Source organism: Equus przewalskii, chromosome 26, assembly GCF_037783145.1.
Source record: "Equus przewalskii isolate Varuska chromosome 26, EquPr2, whole genome shotgun sequence".
Classification (NCBI taxonomy): domain Eukaryota; kingdom Metazoa; phylum Chordata; class Mammalia; order Perissodactyla; family Equidae; genus Equus; species Equus przewalskii.
Genome location: NC_091856.1, coordinates 30,705,136 through 30,726,898, shown reverse-complemented (window position 1 = coordinate 30,726,898; position 21,763 = coordinate 30,705,136). Strand labels below are relative to the sequence as shown.

Sequence of the window (21,763 nt, the reverse complement as noted above, 5' to 3'; positions counted from 1 at the left end):
ACATCCTGGCCAGGTAGGGGATGGCTGTGTGTGTGCCTAGGGAGGCCAGCCCCAGCCTCAGCCTGTCTCAGAGGGGAGCTGCCTGCCTGAGAAATGGGTCACACAGGTGTGGATGAGGTGACCCAGACTGCCGTTCAGAGGCCCCTCCCCTCCCCTTTCCACGTGAATAAGCCCCAGGGATTCTAATTCAACTCCAGAGAAGCAGAGGGCCCTCCCTCCCAGCAACTCATATTGGTGGTCTCTGCACCTGAGGAGAGGGGCCTCCAAATCCGACTTAACTGATTGAGGAGAGTAAGCAAAGCGGATTTCTTGAACCCCAGAGCTGGGAAGCATGTCCACAGTCAACGTGCTGGCATCCGTGCCCGGCTCCCCCACACTGTGAGCTCACTGCCGTCCCTGGCAGGGCCTGTCACTGTTGTGTCTCTAGAGCCTAACACGTGCCTGGCACAGAGAAAGTCGTCCGTTGCGGTTAAAAAGGGCAGCCCGAATGGAGGGCCCCAGAGGCGCCAGAACGTTACTGCACAGGAAGGAGCTCAGTCTACGACCTCCACGCCTTTGACCTTCCCCATCCAGCTGGTAGAGAACAGGGTGACAGATACTATTTCTAACTTTAAATCAAATTTCTCTCAAGAAAAGTCCCTTTTGCATGTAGAAAAGTCTATGGAGGTTAAAAACTGGATTCTGAATTAATATACTGAGGAACTGGAATAAAAGGAGGAAAATAAAATCTTGCCGTGCCTGGCAATGTGTGATGGGCTTTACGTGTGGAATCCTGTTTAATCCTCACGACAGTCGTGAGCAGCAGGTTTTGCATTCTTCTGGAACGTAAGACTTAGTGAGGTTAAATATGGTCACGTCGAAAATCTAGTTTTCCTGTGTTAAAGTTATCTTTAAAACAGCATCAGGCACCACAGAGTTCACCCTTAGTACTGAAATTTATTATATGCATTAAAGGTGAATCATCACTGTGTGGTAAGGTCACAGGCAAATTTTCTTTTCTTTCTTTTTTAAGCAAAGACCGACCCTGGTATTCAACATAGAGATTAATTACAAGAAAATGAGAACATCATCAACACGCTAGACTATTTATACTTTTTTCCCCTAAAGTTTATCTTGTGAATACATTTTTCTCAAATAACATGTAATGCGAAGTTATAATCTCTATTATAAAATATTTTCATCTTTAACATATCTGAGATAAAAACTTCTCTATACAAAACTCTGAGTTTATAAAATTTATTTTTTACTTTGTTTTGCTTTTTAATCGAAAGGAACTGACTTGAATGATAAAAATCAGCTTCAAATTTGGGGGAAACAATTTTGGAAATGAAAATTATTTCATAGCAGCTTGTTAGAAAGGGCCTTTGCTATGCAGGTGTCTGTGACCAAGACAAGAACATGGAAGAAAACAAGCCAATGACTGTGCACTGGGTGAGTGGGAGAGCATTAGAGAAGTGACCTGGGTGACTGGGGAAAACCAGCTGGTTCTCCTGGGGTTGTTCACCAGGTACCTGCCAACCTGCTGGGAGAAAGAGGAGGTGAAAAGGATTGCCAGATTTCTGACCCCAAAAAACTGGAGGAAGTGGCATGGTTTGGGAAGACCGAGGTGGGTCTGAGAGCCTCCTGGATTGCCAAGGCCTTGACCCATGTGGGATCTAAAGACTCAAAGATTACCTTCTGATGGCCTGGTGGATCTGTGAAAACAGACATACACTGATCCCATCTGGAGATGAAACCAGAGCCTGAAGCCAAGAGATGGTCAAAGCCAGGAGAAACGGAACTCCCAAGGGGCTCCATGAGACAAAGGGACCACTGGGACCACATCTGCCTAGTGCTGGACCACTCCCGCCCCCAGGAACACTGACTGCTCGAGTCAATAAGCTTCCAATTTGGTAGAGAGAGGATGTCATTCACCTTTGTTTCCATGCCCCTTTTTCATTTTGGGATTCATTCTTATTCTAAAAATCTGCTCTATCTTTCTGTTCTTAACTTCTCTCCCACCTAAAATCTCCCCCATCCTTTCAAGCAGTTAAAAGAAAAAAAACCTTCTGCATCAGTTTTTTTTTTTCCTCCTTCTTCTTTCTTCTTCTCCCCAAAGCCCCCCAGTACATAGTTGTACATTTTAGTTGTAGGCCCTTCTGGCTTTGCTATGTGGGACGCCGCCTCAGCGTGGCCTGATGAGTGGTGCCATGTCTGCGCCCAGGATTTGAACCGGTGAAACCCTGAGCCGCCGAAGCAGAGTGCGTGAACTTAATCACTCGGCCGCGGGGCAAGCCCCCAAGAGTCCCCATCACAGACCCCCATCAGTTTTTAAAGCATTCTGCCACAAGTTTTTCTCACAGATTTTCCAATAAGGTAAAAAGGCCACACTTTAAAGGGATAAACCTCTTACAGAAATGACTTCAAACATGTGGCCCCTACTCCTCTTGTCCTGTAAACCTGGGACAGAGGGCGGCAGCAGCAGCGGCCTGGCCACCTGAGCACTGGCATCTGGACCCATGCTGGAGCTTGGGCAGCTCGGCCCTTCTCGTCAGACAGACTATTAAAGACCTGTTGTTTTGAGGAGGGTTTGTACAGGTCTGGGGATAAAATATTCTAAAAGAGCAATTTATTGTTGAAGAGGTTTTCCTTCTTGTGACTACCTTCTCCTAACTTCTTCCTCATAAATCTTGCACACTTTGAAAAACGATGTTTACAAAACAAATTTCTCTACTGATAATTAGCTTTCTCATGTTATTAATCAAAGATTAGTCAAAATATCTGACCCATGTGATACGACCAGCATCACCACTCTAAAGACAGAATTCTGGGGCCGGCCCGGTGGCTCAGTGGTTAAGTTTGCACGTTCTTCTTCAGTGGACCAGGGTTCACCGCTTTGGATCCCAGGTGCGGACCTACATACCGCTTGTCTAGCCATGCTGTGGCAGGCATCCCACATATAGAGGAAGATGGGCACGGATGTTAGCTCAGGGCCAGTCTTCCTCAGCAAAAAGAGGAGGATTGGCAGCAGATGTTACCTCAGGGCTAATCTTCCACAAGAAAAAAAAAAAGAAAAATAGAATTCTAAGCTGAAAAATATGTGTTATTGTTTTAGTTAGACTAGGCAGCCAGGAAAATATCTTACTACTTTTAGCCTTAAAAAGATCCTTTTTATTGAAGTATAATACTAGCCTTTAAAATGCCGACAGTCCTTAAAGACCCTATTTGGTACCTTTGGTCTGCCTGAAACCCTGCCTGCCACCTACCCCAAACTAACCCTGCTGGGGCCAGGTATGCCAGGTTAGGCTGATTTCATTTACACCTGAGCAACTGCAAAAAGTAGAATAGTAACCGTGGTAAAAACTTGGGGTGCTGGACCCAAGAAGGCTCCCCATGTGAACCCTGGCTCTGTCACTTTGTAGCTGTGTGATCTTGAGAAAGGCAGTTCCCCTCTCCAGGCCTCGGCTGCCTTATCTCTAAACTAGAGACAATCACAGGACCTGAGAATTAAAGAGACGATGACTCGAGCAGACTGAGCACAGCAGATGGCGCGCTAAGGGCTCCCTACATGGAAGCCACTGTCGTCACCACCTCATCCGGGAGAAGGCACCACAGGCAGCGCCTGCAGCACTGTCTCACCAGCAGGTCTGGGGAGTATGGGTAGATGCAGGTAGGAATGCAATTTTTAGATGCTTCATGGATGCAATCAGGACACAGGAACGATACATCAGGTCAATCTAAGGTTAAGTCCCTTTAAAGTGACCAGAAAAAAGAACAGTCGATTTAGGAAATAAAGATAAAAACACAGTCGTCACTTACAGTTGTAACACAAGAGCAGACCGGCTTCTCCATCTTCGTACACATCAATAGCTGCAACAAAATTAACCTGCAATGAGAACGGGCAATGGTCGTGGGCCGGCTGGACACTGACGCTATTCAAAGACTTTCTCAAGTTATGAGTGTTTGGCGCGGCCCTTGGCTCTCAGGGGCTGGGGGCTCATTGCCACCTCACCAGCACCCAGAATGCCACACGGGCGGCCGTGGGTACAATACACGGTAGGCGTGAAAGAGAGAAACGTCTCTTCCTTCTGCACTGGGATTTTCCCACGGACCTTCCACACCCTTTGAGAAGTTCTGGCGGGCCTCTCTACTCTATTACGACCCACAGGGTGAGCTTCGGTTCACAAAGCTTTTTCATGTGAGTTATTCATTTCCTTCTCACATCAACCCTGGAAAGTAGAGGGATTTATTCCTGTTTTACAGATGAGGAAAGTGAGGCTCAGAGAGGTGAAGTCACTCGAGGCCCTCAGCTAGGAGGTGCCACAGGCAAGCTGTGAACTGGCTCTCTGGTTCTTTTCCTACCTTACCCCTCTCGCCCTTCAGCCAGGCTTCCTCCTGCCTCAAACACGGAGGGTCTTTGACCCTTTGACTCGTAAAAGCATCATGTTTACACTTCTATTCCCTCTCTCTCCTTCACTTCAAGGGAGGAAGCATGGTGCAGTGAAAAGGGCGTCAGAGGACCCAGTTCTTGGACCTGGGCAAACTCACCTTTGAGTTTGGGCCTCAGTTTCTGCATCTGAGAATAGGGTGCGCAACCTGATGATGTCCTTGGTTCCTCTTGAGTTTCCAAGCTCTGAGCCTCCAAAACTCTCCTGCTGCTTCCGCACTTGTGTTCTCAACCCTTACAGTGCCGCCTCCCACACCATCAGGGAAAATGCCCTCTTTGAGCTCAACAAAGATTTCCTTCTCCCCAACCTGAGGGCCTTTGGCCAATGCTCATCTCTCTACCCAATTCTCTGCAGCCTGTGACATGTGACATCTCCTCCCTCCCGTCCTCTCTCCCACTTCAGATTATTCTTCCGCTTTTGGGCTCTTCTCTCATTTAGAAAAATGCCCACCTTCTAGCTTCAAATTTTACTATGTGCTCAAAATCTCTAAAGCTACCACCTCAGGCACACATTCTCCTCAGCGCTCCAGTCCACATCTCTGTCTTCTGTTCCATCATACGCAATAGGTTCCATATGTAAGAAACGCAGGAGGCAGTGTGCAGGAGTGGGCAGGAGCTCGGACCCTGGTCAGACAGACCCGAGTTAAAATCCAGCCTGTACCACTTACTGCCCCTGTGGTTTGTGGCAAATGGCTTAACCTCTGGCCTCAGGTCTTCACCCCTGAGCTGGTATAATGATAATGCTGACTCTGCTGGATTGTAATGAGAATTCCAGGAGACAAGGCAAAGGTTTTCACCTAGGGCCTGACACATAATCAGCCCTCAAGGAAGGCTGTTATCTTTCCCTCACGCATGACTAGTTTCCTCCTAAATCTGCTCCTTTTTGTTAGCAGAACTATCCCCAAAGTCTCACCCTAGTGCAGCAGCAGCAGCCTTTTCCGTGTCTCTCAGATGTCTATGTGTGTCACTGCTGCCGCCCAGGCGAGGCCCGACCTCCCCAGGCTGGAGCGCGTGCTCTCTCCCGCCCCTGCCAGTCTCTGCACTGCCCGGGAGCATGGGCACCTCCCCCGGGCCCTCTGCCCACCCAGCCCTCCTGCTCACTGGTGTCACCAAAACGCAGCCTTCTCCTCCAGTCTCACCACGGTGCTGAAGCCCTCAGTGGCCGCCCTCAGCCAAGGCCTCCGCCTTGGCTCTGGCAGTCCCTCGGATGGAACCTCTGTCCCACCCTGATCCACCCTTTCCCACCGTCACTGTCCTAGGTGCCATTATGCATGCAGAAATGAACGTGGCAGGCTCTCACGCCTCAAGAAAAACAATCAGAAAGATGGTACATAGCGCAAGGTATAATGGGACAAATGCCATAATCAAGAGTTGTGGGAGCTTTGCAGGGGGTGGGGGACAGTGAGGCCCAGAGGTCAAGAGCGCCGACTCTGGGATCAGAAGGACTTGGGGGTCAAACCCCAAAAAACTCCTCCACTGCCATATATGATACCTGTCTATTTTAAAGCTCTGCATGGCACGCACCACTGTCTGGGGTTCCCTTCTTTGTTTGTTTACCGGACCCCTCCTCCCCACTAGAATGTAAGCTTCACGAAGCAGAGGCCGTGCTGTGCTGTTCATCGTTACGTCCTCAGCGCCTAGATCAGGGCTGGGCAGTAGCAGGAGCAGAAGAAACACTTAGTGAGTGTACAAGTGAATAAAAGAAATCCTACCTCTGTCACTTTAGAGGTATAGACACTCAGGCCAATTGTTTAACCCCTCAGAACCTCGGTTTCTTCATTTGTGAATGGAGATGATAAGAGCTGGAGTCCTACAGGGGCTGAGGATGCTCACCTCATAATAAGTGAGGTCACTTATGTGAGCACCTAGCACAGGGCCAGCAACTCGGTAAATGCCCACTAAATGTCAGCTGGCGGCACTGTTTACCTGTGGAACCGGCACCAGTGGATCCATTACAGGAAGGAACAGCCCTTGAGCCCCCTCAGCCCCCTGAAGGGAACCTTCCTGAGCCCACCACTCTGACTTAGAATCACTTCCTCCTCAGGTGTTCCCATACTTGCCGGTTTGGCGACACTTATCTCAGCCAGAGGCTTTGAGCCATCGCGGGCATGGACAGTGTCTGCTCTGCCAGACTCTCCCCACCAGGCTTTGTGACGTGGCTGCCACGGCACGCCAGGTTGAAGGGCACAGCCCTCAGAGGCAGCCTGGATTCTTGCCTGCCTCTGCTACTTACTAGCTGTGTGGTTTTGGGTAAATCAGCGATTTCTCCTTTCTGAGCTTCAGTTTCCTTTTTGGCAAAAATGGGGAAGTGAATAGTACTTTCCCCACAGATTGTTGGGAAAATTTTGTGAGATGATGCTTACAAAGTGCTCTAGCGCCAGGGCCTGGTACCTAGAAGTGGCCATTCAGCGGTGGCCGTGTTTATTCTAACTGCAGGAGGGCTAACGGCAGTGGGAAAGGCGGAACTGGACGGCTTTGAGTTTAGAGGTAAGGCCTGTGTGTGTGTTTGGGGCGGGAGAGGCAGGCAGCAGGCACGGGAGGAGAGGAAGTGCAGGCAGCCTTTCAGACGTCGGTCTGTGCACGGAATCTGAATCCATGCACGAGACTCAGGGTGCGGGGCAGGCCATGGTGGAGCTCCAGCCAGGGGGCTGGATTCAGGGACAGAGACCACGGCTGGGAATTGATCACTTCCTCCTCGTGTACTACATAGAGTTTTGTTCAGACCTTTATTAACACTTAGCACAGCGAGACCCATTTCAGGCTGTGATGCATACGTCGGGCCCTTTCCCGGGTGAGGGGCCTGGCAGGAGTCAGTCTCTGCAGCACTGTTTCTTGCCCGGGTGAGGACATGAGAATCAACCAGAGAGTTTTAAAAAAATGCATATTCTGGGTTCTCACTCCTAGAGCTGCTGAGAAGGCAGGTCTAGGGTAGGACAGAGGCATTGGCTTTTTAATTTTTATTTTATTAAAAGTAAGTAGTTCATTTTATTGGCATTTTAAAATGCTAAAAGTAACATATGGTGGTTGTGAGAATTCAAAACACAGACTTGTAACAAGTGAAGTCTGCATCCCGACTTCCACAGCCCCAGCTAAAAGTTCAAGGCAGCCACTGTTCGGTCAGTGTCTGGCCTTCCCATGTGGATCCGAGGTGAGCTCTAAACTGAGACCCACTGGGTTCTGGGCAGATGGTCAAAGTGGGGACTTGGGCCCAGCGAATAAGCCAGAGACCCAGACCAGCCCCCCCAACCCGAGATCCCTGAAGGGAACCTTCCTGGCCCACCACTTTGACTTAGAACCACTTCCTCGTCAGGTGTCCTAGTTTCAGGTCTGCAGCTCCTTCCAGAGGAGACCTTTGCTTTGGGAATGAGGCCACTGCCGGCCGCTGGAGCTGGGGCAGGAGGTCACAGTAGGCCTGTCGGTGACACGAGCTTGATGTTGACCTTTGGAATGCTGCTTGGTGCTTCTTAAACATTTCCTCTCTTGAATTAGGATCGTCCTAGACCTTGAATTGAGGCTGAAGACTGAATTGGGCATTGAGTGGCCTTGGCTGGGAAGAGAGGAGGAATGGGGGCAGGCAAGCAGGCCAGCCCAATCACACTGGTGCGGGCACAGAGCAGGCAGGCAGTGAGTGTGACCTGAATGACACGGAAATCCCCGACCACCTGAGGTCTCTCTCCTGCCTCCACTGCACTCGGGGCCTGTGGTGCAGCCACATCTTGGTAAAAAGTTGTGCCATTCCCGCAGGGCCTGTTTCTGACTGGCTATTAGGAAACACATTGTTCATTACCTTTTTCATTTCTCTGGGGCTTATCTTCCCAATTAGACAGTAAATTCCTTGCAAAGACGAGTCACTGTATCTAAGGGTCTCTGTCTGCTCAGCAAATACTCAGCAGCTGCTAACTTACCAGCAGAGGAAATACGTACACTGACCCACTCACATCCACAGAAAGGCTTAAAAACATTAAAACAAATTTTCTCTTAGGGAAAAGCTTTGTATCTTCATTTTAAAAAGCATATTGAAGAAAAGGCAGACCATTTTAGAATTGTTCCTTATAGCTTTTAGAAAAACAAAACAAAGAAGTCATCACAGAAAACTGTTTTTGACTCAATTTTTCCCAGGCCTTCACGAATCAAGAGAAAAAAAGTCCACAAACACTCTAATGAATTATCAGGGTATTAAATATAAGTGAATAATAATAATCACCAGAAAAAGCAGGTTAAGTCTTAGGAAACCAGCTGCCAAGGAAAGGACTGATGGCACGGACTGAGTAGGCCATGACTTTTCTGCCTCTTTTGGTTGGTCGCACAGAGGGTTTTGAAGAGCAAGAAGGGGCAAGAACTTTTAAGGACCAAAATGGGCCCTTTCTCCCCAGAAGTCAGCAGGCTGGAAGAGGTTTTAGGTTTCCAGCAACTAGGATGCAGGTGCTGTCCTCCTGGCTTTAAATTAGGAAGTTTCAGGATAGATTCATTCTCCTAGGTCCATATTGGCATCACCTGAGAGAGATTTAAAACATACTGATTCCCAAGTACCACATGCCCAGAAATTCTGATTTAACTGATTTGGAGTGAGGTCAGAGCACTGATCTTTCTAAAGCTTTCCGGACAATTTCAGTCAGGGTGAGAAGCAGTCTATACCAGTGGTGCCCAAACTTGTCTGAGCATCAGAATCACCTGGGGATAGTTTAAAATTTCCGAAGCCCAGGCCACACCTGAGACCAGTGACGTCTCTGCAGGTGGGACACGGGCATCAGGGGTTATGAAGATCCTCAGATGACTCCAATTGCAGACAAGTTTTGGCACCAGCAGTATATACATTAGAGAAATGACAGGCTGATCTGTGATTGATAACAGCTGAAAACAAGAAGCCCTCCTAATCTAGACTTTTCGATTAAAATCTTGCTCTCTTTGGGTGTTAGGTCTTCTTAATACAGTAATTAGCAATTTTAATGAATATTTATGTAGGGCATGTCCTAACACAAGTTGTATTTTTTATTTCTTATAAGGCATAACCAGAAAGAATTCCACAGTCTCTTCGACCTAGCTGAACAGGACTGGGGAAACCTGCGGGTTTGGGAGCTCTCTTGCAAACTTCAGGTGGCTCAAGTGTCATCAGGCTTTGCCCTGCTTCACAGCAATAAACAGGCTGAAGAGTTCTGTAGTCTTCGGAGCAGTTCCAGTGACAGACAAGCCACGAGGTCTCAGGGTGGAGAGTGCTCACCGCCCTCCAGGGGCGATAATGATCAGACCCCACACAGTCATCTTTAGAGCTTTGGTGCGGTTTCGAGTGGGCCCTAGATTTTGTCCAAAGCCAGAACATCATTGCTCTCTGTGCAGTTCAGGCCAGGGGGTGTAGACCCCCAGTGCTGATTCCTCTTTCTCTCTCCTAATGGTGCTCCGTCCCTTCTTCCTTTCCTAACGGGCCTCTAAGGGGATGGAGACAGGGCCACACCCTCCCCAGCCAGCCAGGCCCCAAGCTTTGAGTCTGCAGGGCCACTGAGGGCAACCTTATTCTCCAAAGGTCTTTCCAGCATGAATTACCAAACCAATGTTGTCATTTATTTCGTTATTTGTATTTAGCTTTTTGACTCTTCATTCCTTTTTTAAAATTGGAAAGGATGGAATGGCAGGGGGAGATCTGGAAAAACTGAACAGGGCAATGAGGCCATTATATTAGACTGAGCCACTGTGACCGACAAAAACAGAAACTTCATGTGGTGCAGCCTAAACAGTATATCACATAATACTGCTATGACAAATAGTAACATCATTTTAAAGAAATCCTAATCATGGCATCGCAAAGTTAGAAGACACAACTCCTAGTCTTCTTTGCTTCCCACTTGCCCCTTATCTGTCAGCTCACCCTGTTGGCCTCCACGTGGTGCAGCCTGAAGGCCTCCCCCGTGCTCTCGTTCACCACATCAAACTGGTGTCGATAAGCCACACAGATGAGATTGTCACTCTCTTCCGTTGGCCCATCTACTAAGGTCATCACTGCAGGAGAGTCGGACAGACAGATCTCCTGTGTGGTTGATGAGGACACAGGAGAAAGGGGTTAGGACACAGAGCAGCCGTCTTCATATCAAGCCCCCACTGCCCCCGGCTGCCCCCCAGGAGGACCCTCCCCAGGCTCCCATGGAGCCCTGTGCCTGCGGGGAACGCAGCGACGGGGGGGGGGGGAGAAATCGCATCAGACTTCTCCCTCCCCCAACCGTCCTCAAGACTCACACCTCCGCCCACTGCAAAGGGGAGAGGCCAGAAACAGCTCTACAAAACTGAGTCAACAGGGTGGCCTGCATTAGCCCCCAGATAGTCCGGTCCTGTCCTGTGATTTAATAATAATGACAATAACAATAATAATAAATAATAATAATCGCTAACCTTGTTGAGCATTTAATGCAGTGCCAGGCACTGTTCTCACTGAATCCTCGTAACAAGCTTATGAAGTAGGTAATGCTATTATTCTGTTTTACAGATGAGGAAACTGAGGCTCAACGGTCACGTGAGTTGCCTACAGTCACATAGTTTTTATACATGGTAGAGCCAAGATTTGAACTCAGGAAATCTGATTTCAGAGCTCATACTCCACATAAATATACATGCTCTATATAAACATTCATTAAAATTGCTAATTACTGTATTAAGATGACTAATACCCAATTAGAGCAGATTTTAACTTAGCTGTTATGCTGTTCAGTCCCCTGGAATTGAATATTAGCAGAAACTGATATGCATAATTCAGGAGGCTTTAACTCTAGGCAAGAATAATTTCTCAGCCTCCCAAAGGCATACTCTGCCTTAGTAGCCAATGTTTGACACATTTCACACCTTAACGTCCCACAGTTTTTAAAAAGATGGAAATGGTAAGATCAAGGAAGGAGCTTGACCCTGGAGGAGGCTTCTCTCCAAGGTTCTACCCTCAATGGATTGGCAAATCCTACCGACTGAGGCAAGCACAGCAGCTCTGCCCACCGCTTCGTGCCACCTCTCCAGCCACCAAAGCCACCACCATCTCTTGCTAGGATCCTGCGGTAGCCTCTTAGCAGGACTCTTCATTTCCACTCTTGGTCCCTATGCTCTCCTTTGTCCAGGAGCCAGAACAGTCTTTTTAAAACATGCCACTTGTCTGCTTCAAACCTTCCAATGGCTTCCCCTCTCACTCAGAGTCAAAGCCAAAGTCCTTGCAGTGGCCTCCAGGGCTTGAGAGAATCTGGTCCCTGTCCTCTCTGACAGCTTCTTGACTGTGCCTTGAACGGGGCCTTGACTGGCTGCTCCTTCTGCCCGAACACCCTCTCCCCAGATTCCTCATCACTCACTCCCATATCTCCTCTGGATCTCTGCTCAAAGGCAACCTCTTCAGAGGGGGCTTCCTGGACATCCTTCCTAAAATGGACCCCACCTCCCCGCTCCACTGTCCTCTGTCCCCTTACCCTGCTTTACTGTTGTCCTCAGGCTTCATAGATTCACTTATTTCTGTGATCCTGAAACTAGAAGGTCCTGTCCAGGAGCAGAGAGACTTTGTTTTGTCCCCTGCTGCATCCCCAGTACCTGGAGCAGCAGCACCTACAGGTGTGCATGGCATGGATGAGCTGGACGGAGGAGGGAAAGCCCCATTTGCCTTAGTCCCCTGGGAGACACTAGGCATCAGGCAAGGGCTTCCCTAGTTGGTTACCAAGCTGTGGGACAACCCCAGTGGGTGACAGACTCTGGGTGGAAGGAGAGAGTCTGCCACGTGACACCCTGGCCAGGAGCGAAGGGACTTGAAGAGAAAACCCACCCTGATGTACTGGAATTCCTCCACAGGTGACTCCGACAGGGGAGACAGAAGTGGGACGCTCGTGACCCCGCTCGGCTTGTTGTGTTTCCTCGTGATTAGAAGCAGTTTATTCCGAATTGCAACTACGATCCTCAGCTCTCTGCTATGGTGAGTGTTAATGGCATACAAGTGGCAGCCTGGAAGAGAAGTAAGTGATGCTGAACACGTGACAAGAGGTTGGAAGTCCCCGGGCCTTGACAGCTCAGCAATATCTAAGAACTCTGGAGATTAAGTATAACCCAGTGAAATGACTAAGAATGTTCCTGCCACCAGGCAAAATGGAACTTGAAATACAAACTGGGTCAAGTTACAGGAAAATTAAGCAAGTCATATACCCTCTTTTTTAGAGTTTGTGGGCTTAGCTCCATACTCATTCCATGATATGAATTAAAGTGAGGGCTGATCAAAGCTGCAGAAAGCAAAGGCTAAAATTCTCTTTTCATGCATTTGCTAACAGAGCTTAACTCACCTCCAGAACTTGTTACATAGGCCTAGGGTTTCCTCTAGTCCTCAACACATTTTTCTATCGCTCAGGTTCCCTTAGGGAACCAGTGATGCTATCTTTGTGATGTTTCTCAGTAAAAACCAAACCAACGAAATCCAATTCCTACTCCTTTTTATTTTCAGTAAAATCTGGGCAGTCTGAGAAAAAGATTAATTGAACAGAAACCACCAAAATACGAAGAATCGAGCCACCTTTTGTCTTCTCGAGCTTGTTCTCTCTGCACTCACACTTGCTCTTCACAGCCTGTTTGCCCTCGATGCCCTTCTGCACAGCGCTCAGCCTGAAGACAAAGAGGCGGGCGTCTTTTCCTGGTGAAGACAAAGCAGATGGAGGAGGAGATGAAGGGAAAAGTAAAATGACCTGGAAGAGCTGAAAGAGCAGACTGTGTGGGAAAACTGTTGCTAGGGGAATTAGGATTTGGAATGTTCTAGAATTCGAGAGAAACTCCACACTGCCTTGACCTAACAGTGCATTTAAGGATGCCCCCACTTCTCTCCCTCATCGTCCCCTCCTCAGAGAACAAATAGGCAACCCAGGAACCCTGAGCACTGGGCACCAGGAGAAGAAACAGCTGGCACAACCCATGGAATCAGACCCCCACGACCCTCAGTGTCGGCCGCAGAAGGCTGCATGCTTTCCTCCCTCCAAGAGATCACCGCCGGAGGGGGATGCCACCTTTGTCTGCTCTGAGAATCAGAAGGTCCAGCGTCTCGAGCACATGCATCTGCTTCACTGGCAGAGTTTTGTCAAACACTGGCACTGACGGAAGGTCACCTGGAAAAGGAAACCTGGTTATACAATGCTGCAACCCAGCCCACACTTTCTAGAACCTACAGAATGTGCCTGTGGGTAGTTTTGGACCCCAGTTCTCGAGGCAAGGAAGGAGGTCAGCTTCTAAAGCTTTCATAAGGGCTCTATAATAAGTTTAAGCACTGTTCTCCTCTTAGCTCAGGGAGAAAGATGCTATTCCTTCCCAAAGGCATTTGGGACTCTCTGAGGAGCACAGTGGCAGGGCACGCAACTTATATTCTTCTCCTCAAGGTTTATCCAAGAAAAAACAGCATCTCTCAATGCTAGTGTTCACTGGGGTGGCACCAAAGGACTGAACACACGTTAAAAAAAAAAATTTAAATGCTCAGCCATTTCTCTTAAGTATTTTCTGATTTTTGTGATGTTTGAAACTGTATCATCTCTTAGGTTATTTTGTATATTTCTCAGAAAAGCAAATTAATATTTCCTTTTGTATTTAAAATAAATACAAACACACCCTATTCCAACATGCCCTATGTCTGTATCAATAGTGGTTTACCTATAATTTTTCAGTATTTCTCCATTTGGGAATATGAAATCTCCTTTTTAGATAAATGTAAAATAAGAGAGAAATATCACTTAAATTGCCCAAACAGGAAAAAAACTAATTTTAGTGGCAACGTTCAGGAAGATGTCAGGTAAATGGATGACTAAAGACGTTGCAATTACACGTAGGATGTGTTTTTAAGCTTACTTACTGGGATCTTACATTGCGAGCAATTGCTTTGCTCCTGGGAATCTCTAGGAAAAAGAGGGCTAAAAGAATTATCAAGGCTGTTCCACAAGCAAAAGATTCATTTTGAGCTTGATGTAAATCCAAGGCAAGGTGGAGATGTCCAGGGACGGTGGCAGAAGTGGCTGGCTTATTCTTCATCCGCTCCTCGTGTGACACTTAGGTCTTCAAGCGCTCTGCTCTGGGTTTGAGTGTTTAACTATAATTTAGGTGCAAGGGGCCCTGAGGATCTTGCCTCTTCCAGAAATCTGAGGTTGACAGTCCGTCCATCCCTGGATGGTGCCCAGGAGGGAGCAGAGCTTTCGTCATCAGCATTAGTAACGGCCTCACAGGGGCGGGGGCTCCCGTCCTGCAGGTCCGGGAGGGCTCTGGATGCATCAGAACACAGAGCCTGCTAAGCTTTTATCAGAGAGAGGGTTTGTCTCTAGTTCCCTTAATGATGGGGGCAAATGGAAATTCTATGGTAGCCCATCAAGCTTTCCTCCCTCCTGTACCCCAGGCCTTCCCAAAAGGGACTGCTTCTCAGGCTCTCCGCGCTTCGGCTGGAGGCAGACTTGATTTTTCAAAACAGGGGATGATCACTCCAGTAACCATCATGGTATATGATTAAATAACTACGATTATTTCATTTTGTGAATGGCAGCCAACATGCACGGAGGGCTTCCTATATACCAGGCCCTAATGCTAAGTGTTCCACATGTCATTTAACTGAAATGTCCCAGCGACCCTATTAGGTAGGAACTTTTAATACTCCTATTTAACAGATGAGGAACCTAAGGCTCAGAGGAGCTAATAACTTGGCCAAGGTCACATCTTGAGCAGAACCCAAGTCTGTGCAAGGACAAAGCTGTGCTCTTAGCCCGTGTTGTAGCCTCAAATCAGCACCATATCCCCATGGATGGATGGTGTGACCATGGAAGCGACACTTCCGTAAAGAATTAATAAGTGACAGAAGCACTTCGTTTTACAGTTAAAATGGAGGGATACGGTATAGCTGCCCAACTATGTAGAGAGAAAATTAGCAGTTATTCTCCATCAAATCTTTCTCAGATGGCTGAACAGGTTTATACGTAGCACAAGAAGGAAGAGGAGGCAAGGATATGAGAAAGTGACATGGGCTTAATGATTGTTTCATAACAATGTTTTCCTTTTTGTAATCTCTTTAGGAAGAAACAATCTTTCAGAGCCAGCTTTTCTATTAGTGCAAAACCAAAACAAACGGTGATAGCATATTTAATCAGGATCGTTTCCCTTCAAAGTAGGTTTCGCTACACTTAGAGTACAAAGGATCTCAATTTTTGATAATGCCCTTGAAAGAAGTAGACTCTCAAGGGGGGAAGTCTAATGAAATTAAGCAGAGGCTAATGGAACAGAGTGGAACTCAGCATGAAACGAAATGGAGAGCTTCCTCACGGAAACAGTCGTAACATGATTAAGCGCAGACAAGAGAAAGGTAAACAAAGAAATAATAGGAGAATTATGGTTTAAAAGCACAACAAGGAATACAAAGAAAGCCTTAAGGCTATTCTCCTTTTTAGCAAAAACAAACAAGGAAGCTCACTGTATAAACAGGACAGGATAATAACCATCTGAGTAATACATCCAGGGTGGTGGGTGTGTACGGCTACCACCTGTGTAAGATGATTTCCCTCAAAGGTGGAAGGAAAGAATTTCCTGGCAAATCCCAAGAAACCTTCCACCTGACGCCTCCATTGAATTTTGGATCCATAAAGATGAAAATTTCAGAAAAGGACTTGGAAATCTTGGTTTGGATTTTACATTTGAAAAAATAGAAGCAGCCCGAACAGAACCTCTTTCTGTTTATAGGCAAGTCTTAAAAATAGTCACTATAAAGCATACTGTCTTTATTCCAAAAAGGCAAACAGGTAGAATTGAACACTCTTTTAATCACAATTGTTTATCATAATTATTTGCCGAGGACTGTATTTTTGGAAATCTGTGTTACAGTAAAGACAAACAGCATTGGTCGAGTTTAATTTAACAAACTGTAGTTGGTTTAGTGGAAAGAGTTCTGGACTAGGAATCGCCTCTGGGTTCTAGTTCCAGAGGTGCCACTCACCAGCTGTGTGATTGTGGGCTAGTCACATTGTTTCTTCAGGCCTCAGTTTCTTCATCTATAAAACTAAGAGTCTAGACTAAACCTCTAAGGTCTGTTTTGTTTTGTTTTTAAACAAATTCTTTTATTTGGTTGCACCTTTGGGAAAATCTAAGGATTTTGTTACCTTGTAGCAAGTTCATAGGGATACAGTAAAGATAACAGCTGCCACTTAATAAGTTACTACTGTGCACTTAACACAGGTAACTATTTAATCGCCACAACCCCCACTTGTAGTTATGACCATCATTCCCACTTTGTTTATTTCATCAGTTTCCCTTATTATAACTACTTTTCAGCCACTTAAAAAATTACCCTCACTTAGAACAACCCAAAGATCAGTCAGGTTAAGTTTTCTTCAAGATTACAAAGATTTTATAATTGTTTTATAGTTTCTGAAATTAAATATTCAAATTATGAATTTCAAATTATGTGGCTTTTATTAAATTACTTATATATATATATAGTTATGCATGCAGTTAAAACATATATCAAAAATAACAGATAAGGTCATAAATAAATCCATTGGAAAGGCTGGTCCACGTCTTTGTCTTCCTACAGAAGGCACCCAGCACAGGGTGCGGCACATCGCAGGTCCTTAGTAAACATGCTAAGTCAGGAGCCAAGGAGGGAGTAAAGGTCATGGCCAAGGGTGGGAAGAAGCTGCAGCTTTAGGACATTATGTCACTCTCACGGTGGTGTGGTTTTCAGGATTCTCATAAAACTTCACTGTGGTAACTAGAGACTGGACAGCCTGCTTCTGCACAGTGGAGGATGTGCCCTTGGAAGATGCTGTCTCTACGCCTAAGGCTCCCTCTGAAGCCCCAGGAGATGACTTGGTACCAGGGTTTAGCCCCTTTAACATTCATTAGGAGTCTGGAAAAATCCAAAGGGGCCTCCTGCTGGAAGGGACCACACAGTACTTGATTCTAAAGTAAATCCCCGTCTGAAGTTGAACTCCCTGCACAGTATCCTCGCCAAGGGCATATCCGATTGGAGGCTGGTCTGTGGAACTGACTGCATCCCAGGCAGGCTGATCTACCTGGCTGTCAAAAGGTTTGATTTTCTATTGAGTTGCAATCTGTCTTGCCATCAAAATCTTTTTGCTTCTATATCCATCAAAAATGGGTTATCTCAGATTCTTACTGTTTGTTTTGAACACCAAGTACTTTTGGAATTAAAAACTTTTAAAAACAAAAAAAGCACTTTGAGAGAGAGCATGTCCCTGAGATAGTGGCTCTAAATAACGTGTCCTTGTCGATTTAAGGTAAAATGTTGGAATCATGATAAGTACTGGCTGAAAAGGAGATTCCTTTTGCAGGTCATCTGATACCACACACTCTAATGAGAGATCTGGGGAAGAGATAAACCTATCATGAACGACTCACCCTCCGGCTTGCTTGTTCAGAATATATTCCCTCTGCTTGTCCTGAAAACAAGGGGTTAATTTTATAAGGAAATGAAACTTTGCTAACCTCATTGCTGATGATACATTTATCTAAAGGGAGTTGACTGGCGGTCACCCATCTTAGGAGTACTACAAGTTACACAAATAAAGACATTTGAAGGAGCAGCTACTCACTAACCGTCCACTAGCAAGACGCCAGCATCAGTGGAAACCAGCAAGGCCTGGCCCCAGGGATCTGCACACACGGCTTCGTGAGGGAAATTACTGCAGAAACACTGGGGCTCCCAAGGCTGCGAGGCAACACAAGTATTGGAGAATAAGTGCACCAGAAAGAACAGACCGTGGCCCACCAGATGGGAATGTACAATATGCCACCTGAAACAGCAACACGGATATTCTCCAAACCCTGGTAGCTAAACGGGCTCTGGACTCAGTTCCCTCTCTCAGGAAGAAAAGTCTCCTTTCAAATACGCATGTAATAGGAAAAGAGTGAAGTCACAGGTTTGGCACCATGACCTGTCTCCATATTGTAATAATGCTCCTCGGGGGCAATCGAAAGCATTGGTAATGTTTTCTAAGCAAACATTTTTCTTTAACACCTGGAAATCAGGCCAATTAGTGCCTACTTTTTTGAGAATTCACATTAGTTCATCATAAAAGGATATCCCACAAAACACTATTAAAAAAGGTCAGATCCTGTGTTGCTGATTCAGCAAAATTATTAAACCATCCACAGTGAAAGAAATGGACATTATCTTAACATGAAAATGCTTATTGATTCATTTAGGGCTACAGAATCTTAAAGAAAAAATAACATCTGTCTGTAGGAATATGGCAAGAGCTGCTGATGAAACCTACTCGTGTTTCACCACATGTCATATTCATACCATGTGAACTCTTTAGTTTCATTTTCATTTCAGGCATAAAGAGTTAGTCCTCCTTCACATCAGAACTGCCTCAGAGCTGCGTGGGGACAGCTGGGGCCAGGAGGGCTTGTGCAGAGGGTCACGTTAGAATTGTAGACATTTTCAACAGAACCATTAACTTCCCTCCAAAGCACGTTGCTTGGCCTCAAAGGGCAAAGGTTTTGGAGATTCTCAGGGACAAGCTGAAGTCTTACATCTTCACTTTTACTCTCAATTAGACGCCCCAGCCAGGGCTGTACAAGAGCCCATGTGTGCACGTGTAGGTGTGCTTGTATGCACCAGGGGAACACACACTTGCATACTCAAAGTAGAAGTGATGGTCACCTTCAAGGGTGGCATTTGGGTTGAGGGTAAATGCTGTGTGTATTATTGCTATCTTAGAAAAGTATGTTCCCCCTTTAAGAAACCTAGAAGCCTCCAAAGGAATATTGTGCTTAATAAGGTGAGGCTTGGACTGTTCTCAAAAGGTCACACAAAGAATGTGAAGACATTTTATTAACCGAGAAAGGGCTACAGAAGCGCAGGTCATTAACTGGAATGGCATTTCCTCAAGAAGATTTCTGGAAATTCTGAGTTTGTGACTTATAGCAGGGGGACACGAAAAAGCAAAGTCAATATAAATGCCAACTGGGGGACAGACACAGACATCAGAGGATTAGGTAACACCAAGACAGAAAAACCAACTCTTAATAACAAAATGTTCTCCACCAGAGGACACACGTTTAGAACAGTTATGCAGAACAGGGGTTCTTAACCCAGAAGATCTAAGGGCCCTAGAGGGCCCATGGAGGGCTTACGGAGGTCTGTCCAACCCCTGAAATTGCATTCAAAATGTTGTATACATGTGCCATTTGTACATTTTAATGGGCTAGTGTGTGGAGGGGCGTCCATTGCTTTCATGGGTTCTCAAAGGGGCCAGGGACTCTGATGTCTGAGGACTGATGGCGTGTGCCCTTGCACTGGACACCCTTCCGTCACATGAGGGGCTCAGCGCAGATTCTGCAGGGCGAGAACGTTGTCTTTCAGGCCTTCCTGCCTGAACACAGGACTCTTCGCTGGCTCCTTTAAGAGCATGAACACAGCTCATGAAATGATGGATGCCTAGGAGGTTGACAAAGCCCATTCTTTGGAAATAGAACACTCTTGGGGACAGCCTGTGGGCCTGCGGCCTCTGCAGAGCCAAGTGCACAGCAGTCCGTGAGGCTCTAGAGCAGCGTTTCTCCAAGGACGGCCTGCGGTCCGCTGGCAGGTCAGGAACTGAGCCGACAAACGGAAGCTCTTCCTTTCTTGCTCACTGGTGAACAGGTTACAGCTCCACAGTTTCATTTTTATGTATGCCTAAGAGCTTCTTATTAATAAGGTTTACTAAATTTGGGACATGGAATGGGATTTATAATGTGGTGGGCAACACTGCAAATTCGACTACGTGCACGAACAAGCAGACAGTGGGAGTTATTGCAACCTTTGGAAAAGATGCTTGGCCATCGGTCTGGTCTTAAATTGGTTGTGGTTTTTAGCATCAACTGTATTTTAAGCTCATGATTTTCCTGAAACCAGACTTTAAAGTGTGTAGATTCTGCAATTCAGATACGAAGCATCTATACCTTTGTTGCTAAAGTAAATTTATTTGTAACTTCTTTGCTTTTATAACGGACACTTCTCTAGTGATGCACTTTGAATTTATTCGATTTAACTAATTTTAGCAAATTCTGAACATTAGACATAATTAAGTATACACAGGATATTGCTTTACAATAAAAAATCCTGCAATAGTAGGTTCATATTGCAACCTGTTTTTTTTTTTTCCTCTTCTCTTCTTGTTTACTACCTAGTTCTTTTTCCACATGAAGTGGAAATGAGAAGTAGACACACAGGCCAGAGAATTTTTTGGCTGGCTGCATGAACTGTGGAGTAAGCCGTGGTTTCTCAGCTGTGGTCCCTGCACCAACAGCATCAGCGTCACGGAGGAACTTGTTAGAAATGCAAATCCTCAGGGCCTACCCCAGACCTATGGGGTCAGAAACTCCACGGGTGATTCTAATACACACTACAGCTTGAGAAACACTGCCCTAGAGCCTTGCTGTATAGACCGTGTCTGTGGTCAGCCGTACAGGCACCACACGAGAGCTTGTTGGAAATGCAGAATCTCGACCCATCCCAGAGCTGCTGGATCAGAACATGCTTTTGGCCAAGATGTCCAGGCGGTCTGCAGGCACGCAAAGCTTGAGTTGCATTGCTGCGCCCAGTCTGCCTGACCAGGCCTGGTCCAGCAGCTCTGCTCCATTTAAGCATGCAAAGGCACGTGCATGCTATAGAAATAAGGAGGCTCCCACTAAACGCCTACCCAACCTTACCTGCGGCTTCCTTGAGGACTCCAGTAGGCCAGCTCCTCTTCCTCTTGCCCTACAAACCTCCTTCCAAGAACTGCAGTAACTTCATTGAGGACAACGGACATTCACAGTTGAACTTGAAAGTATTATCAACTCACCTCTTTCTTACAGATCCCTGAAGCTGCCAGGCTGGACGGAGCATCCCCTCTCACAATGGATTTCAGTTTTAGCGCCTTACAAAACAGAGGTTTCTTTTTAAGTTTGTTATCAGGCAGTAAAAGAATGGCAGGAGAAACAATTATGATTTGAAAAAAAATTTTCACTAAAACAGGAGTCACTTCAGACTCCAGTTTCAGGTTCGCACACCGTGTTATCACTGAAGATAAGGAAGGAAGTTAGCTGGATATGGTGAAGCCCTAATGACGATGTCTCAGCCCAAATTAGCCCAAATGCTTTCTGTCATTTCAATTAATCAATATAACAGTACAGTGATTTCCAAACCACGAGCACTGAAAAAAGTTCCCAGGTCCCTCCTCAAACTTGATGAATCAGAATCTCTGAAAGTATCGTCGGGGTATCTTTAAGGACCAACAGTGAAGAGCCCCTGAGAGGGGGCACCTGTTCTGGGAAAAAGTTATCTTTGCCTCTAAGCTGTCCTTGATCACCTTGTTTAGCTCTCTACTTCTGGGTCAGGAC

General features: G+C 46.4%; 1 protein-coding gene and 1 long non-coding RNA gene across 7 annotated transcripts in view; one reads left to right on the top strand and one right to left on the bottom strand.

Annotated features, from left to right (window-relative positions):
- The window catches only part of GARNL3 (GTPase activating Rap/RanGAP domain like 3), a 148,150-nt gene that overhangs the window by 11,828 nt on the left and 114,559 nt on the right, over positions 1-21,763 (bottom strand). For all 6 annotated transcript variants that reach the window (XM_070595513.1, XM_070595514.1, XM_070595516.1 and 3 more), the window contains 7 exons: positions 21,226-21,300; positions 17,990-18,101; positions 13,420-13,518; positions 12,936-13,052; positions 12,201-12,376; positions 10,287-10,445; positions 3,799-3,865 (listed from right to left, as the gene is read on the bottom strand). In XM_070595513.1, the coding sequence (XP_070451614.1) occupies positions 3,799-3,865; positions 10,287-10,445; positions 12,201-12,376; positions 12,936-13,052; positions 13,420-13,518; positions 17,990-18,101; positions 21,226-21,300 (805 nt within the window). The remainder of the gene's footprint in view (positions 1-3,798; positions 3,866-10,286; positions 10,446-12,200; positions 12,377-12,935; positions 13,053-13,419; positions 13,519-17,989; positions 18,102-21,225; positions 21,301-21,763) is intronic.
- On the top strand, positions 6,596-14,015 carry LOC103544777 (uncharacterized). The gene is made up of 3 exons (XR_543249.2): positions 6,596-6,913; positions 12,227-12,347; positions 12,867-14,015. It is a non-coding gene; the product is annotated as an uncharacterized lncRNA (long non-coding RNA).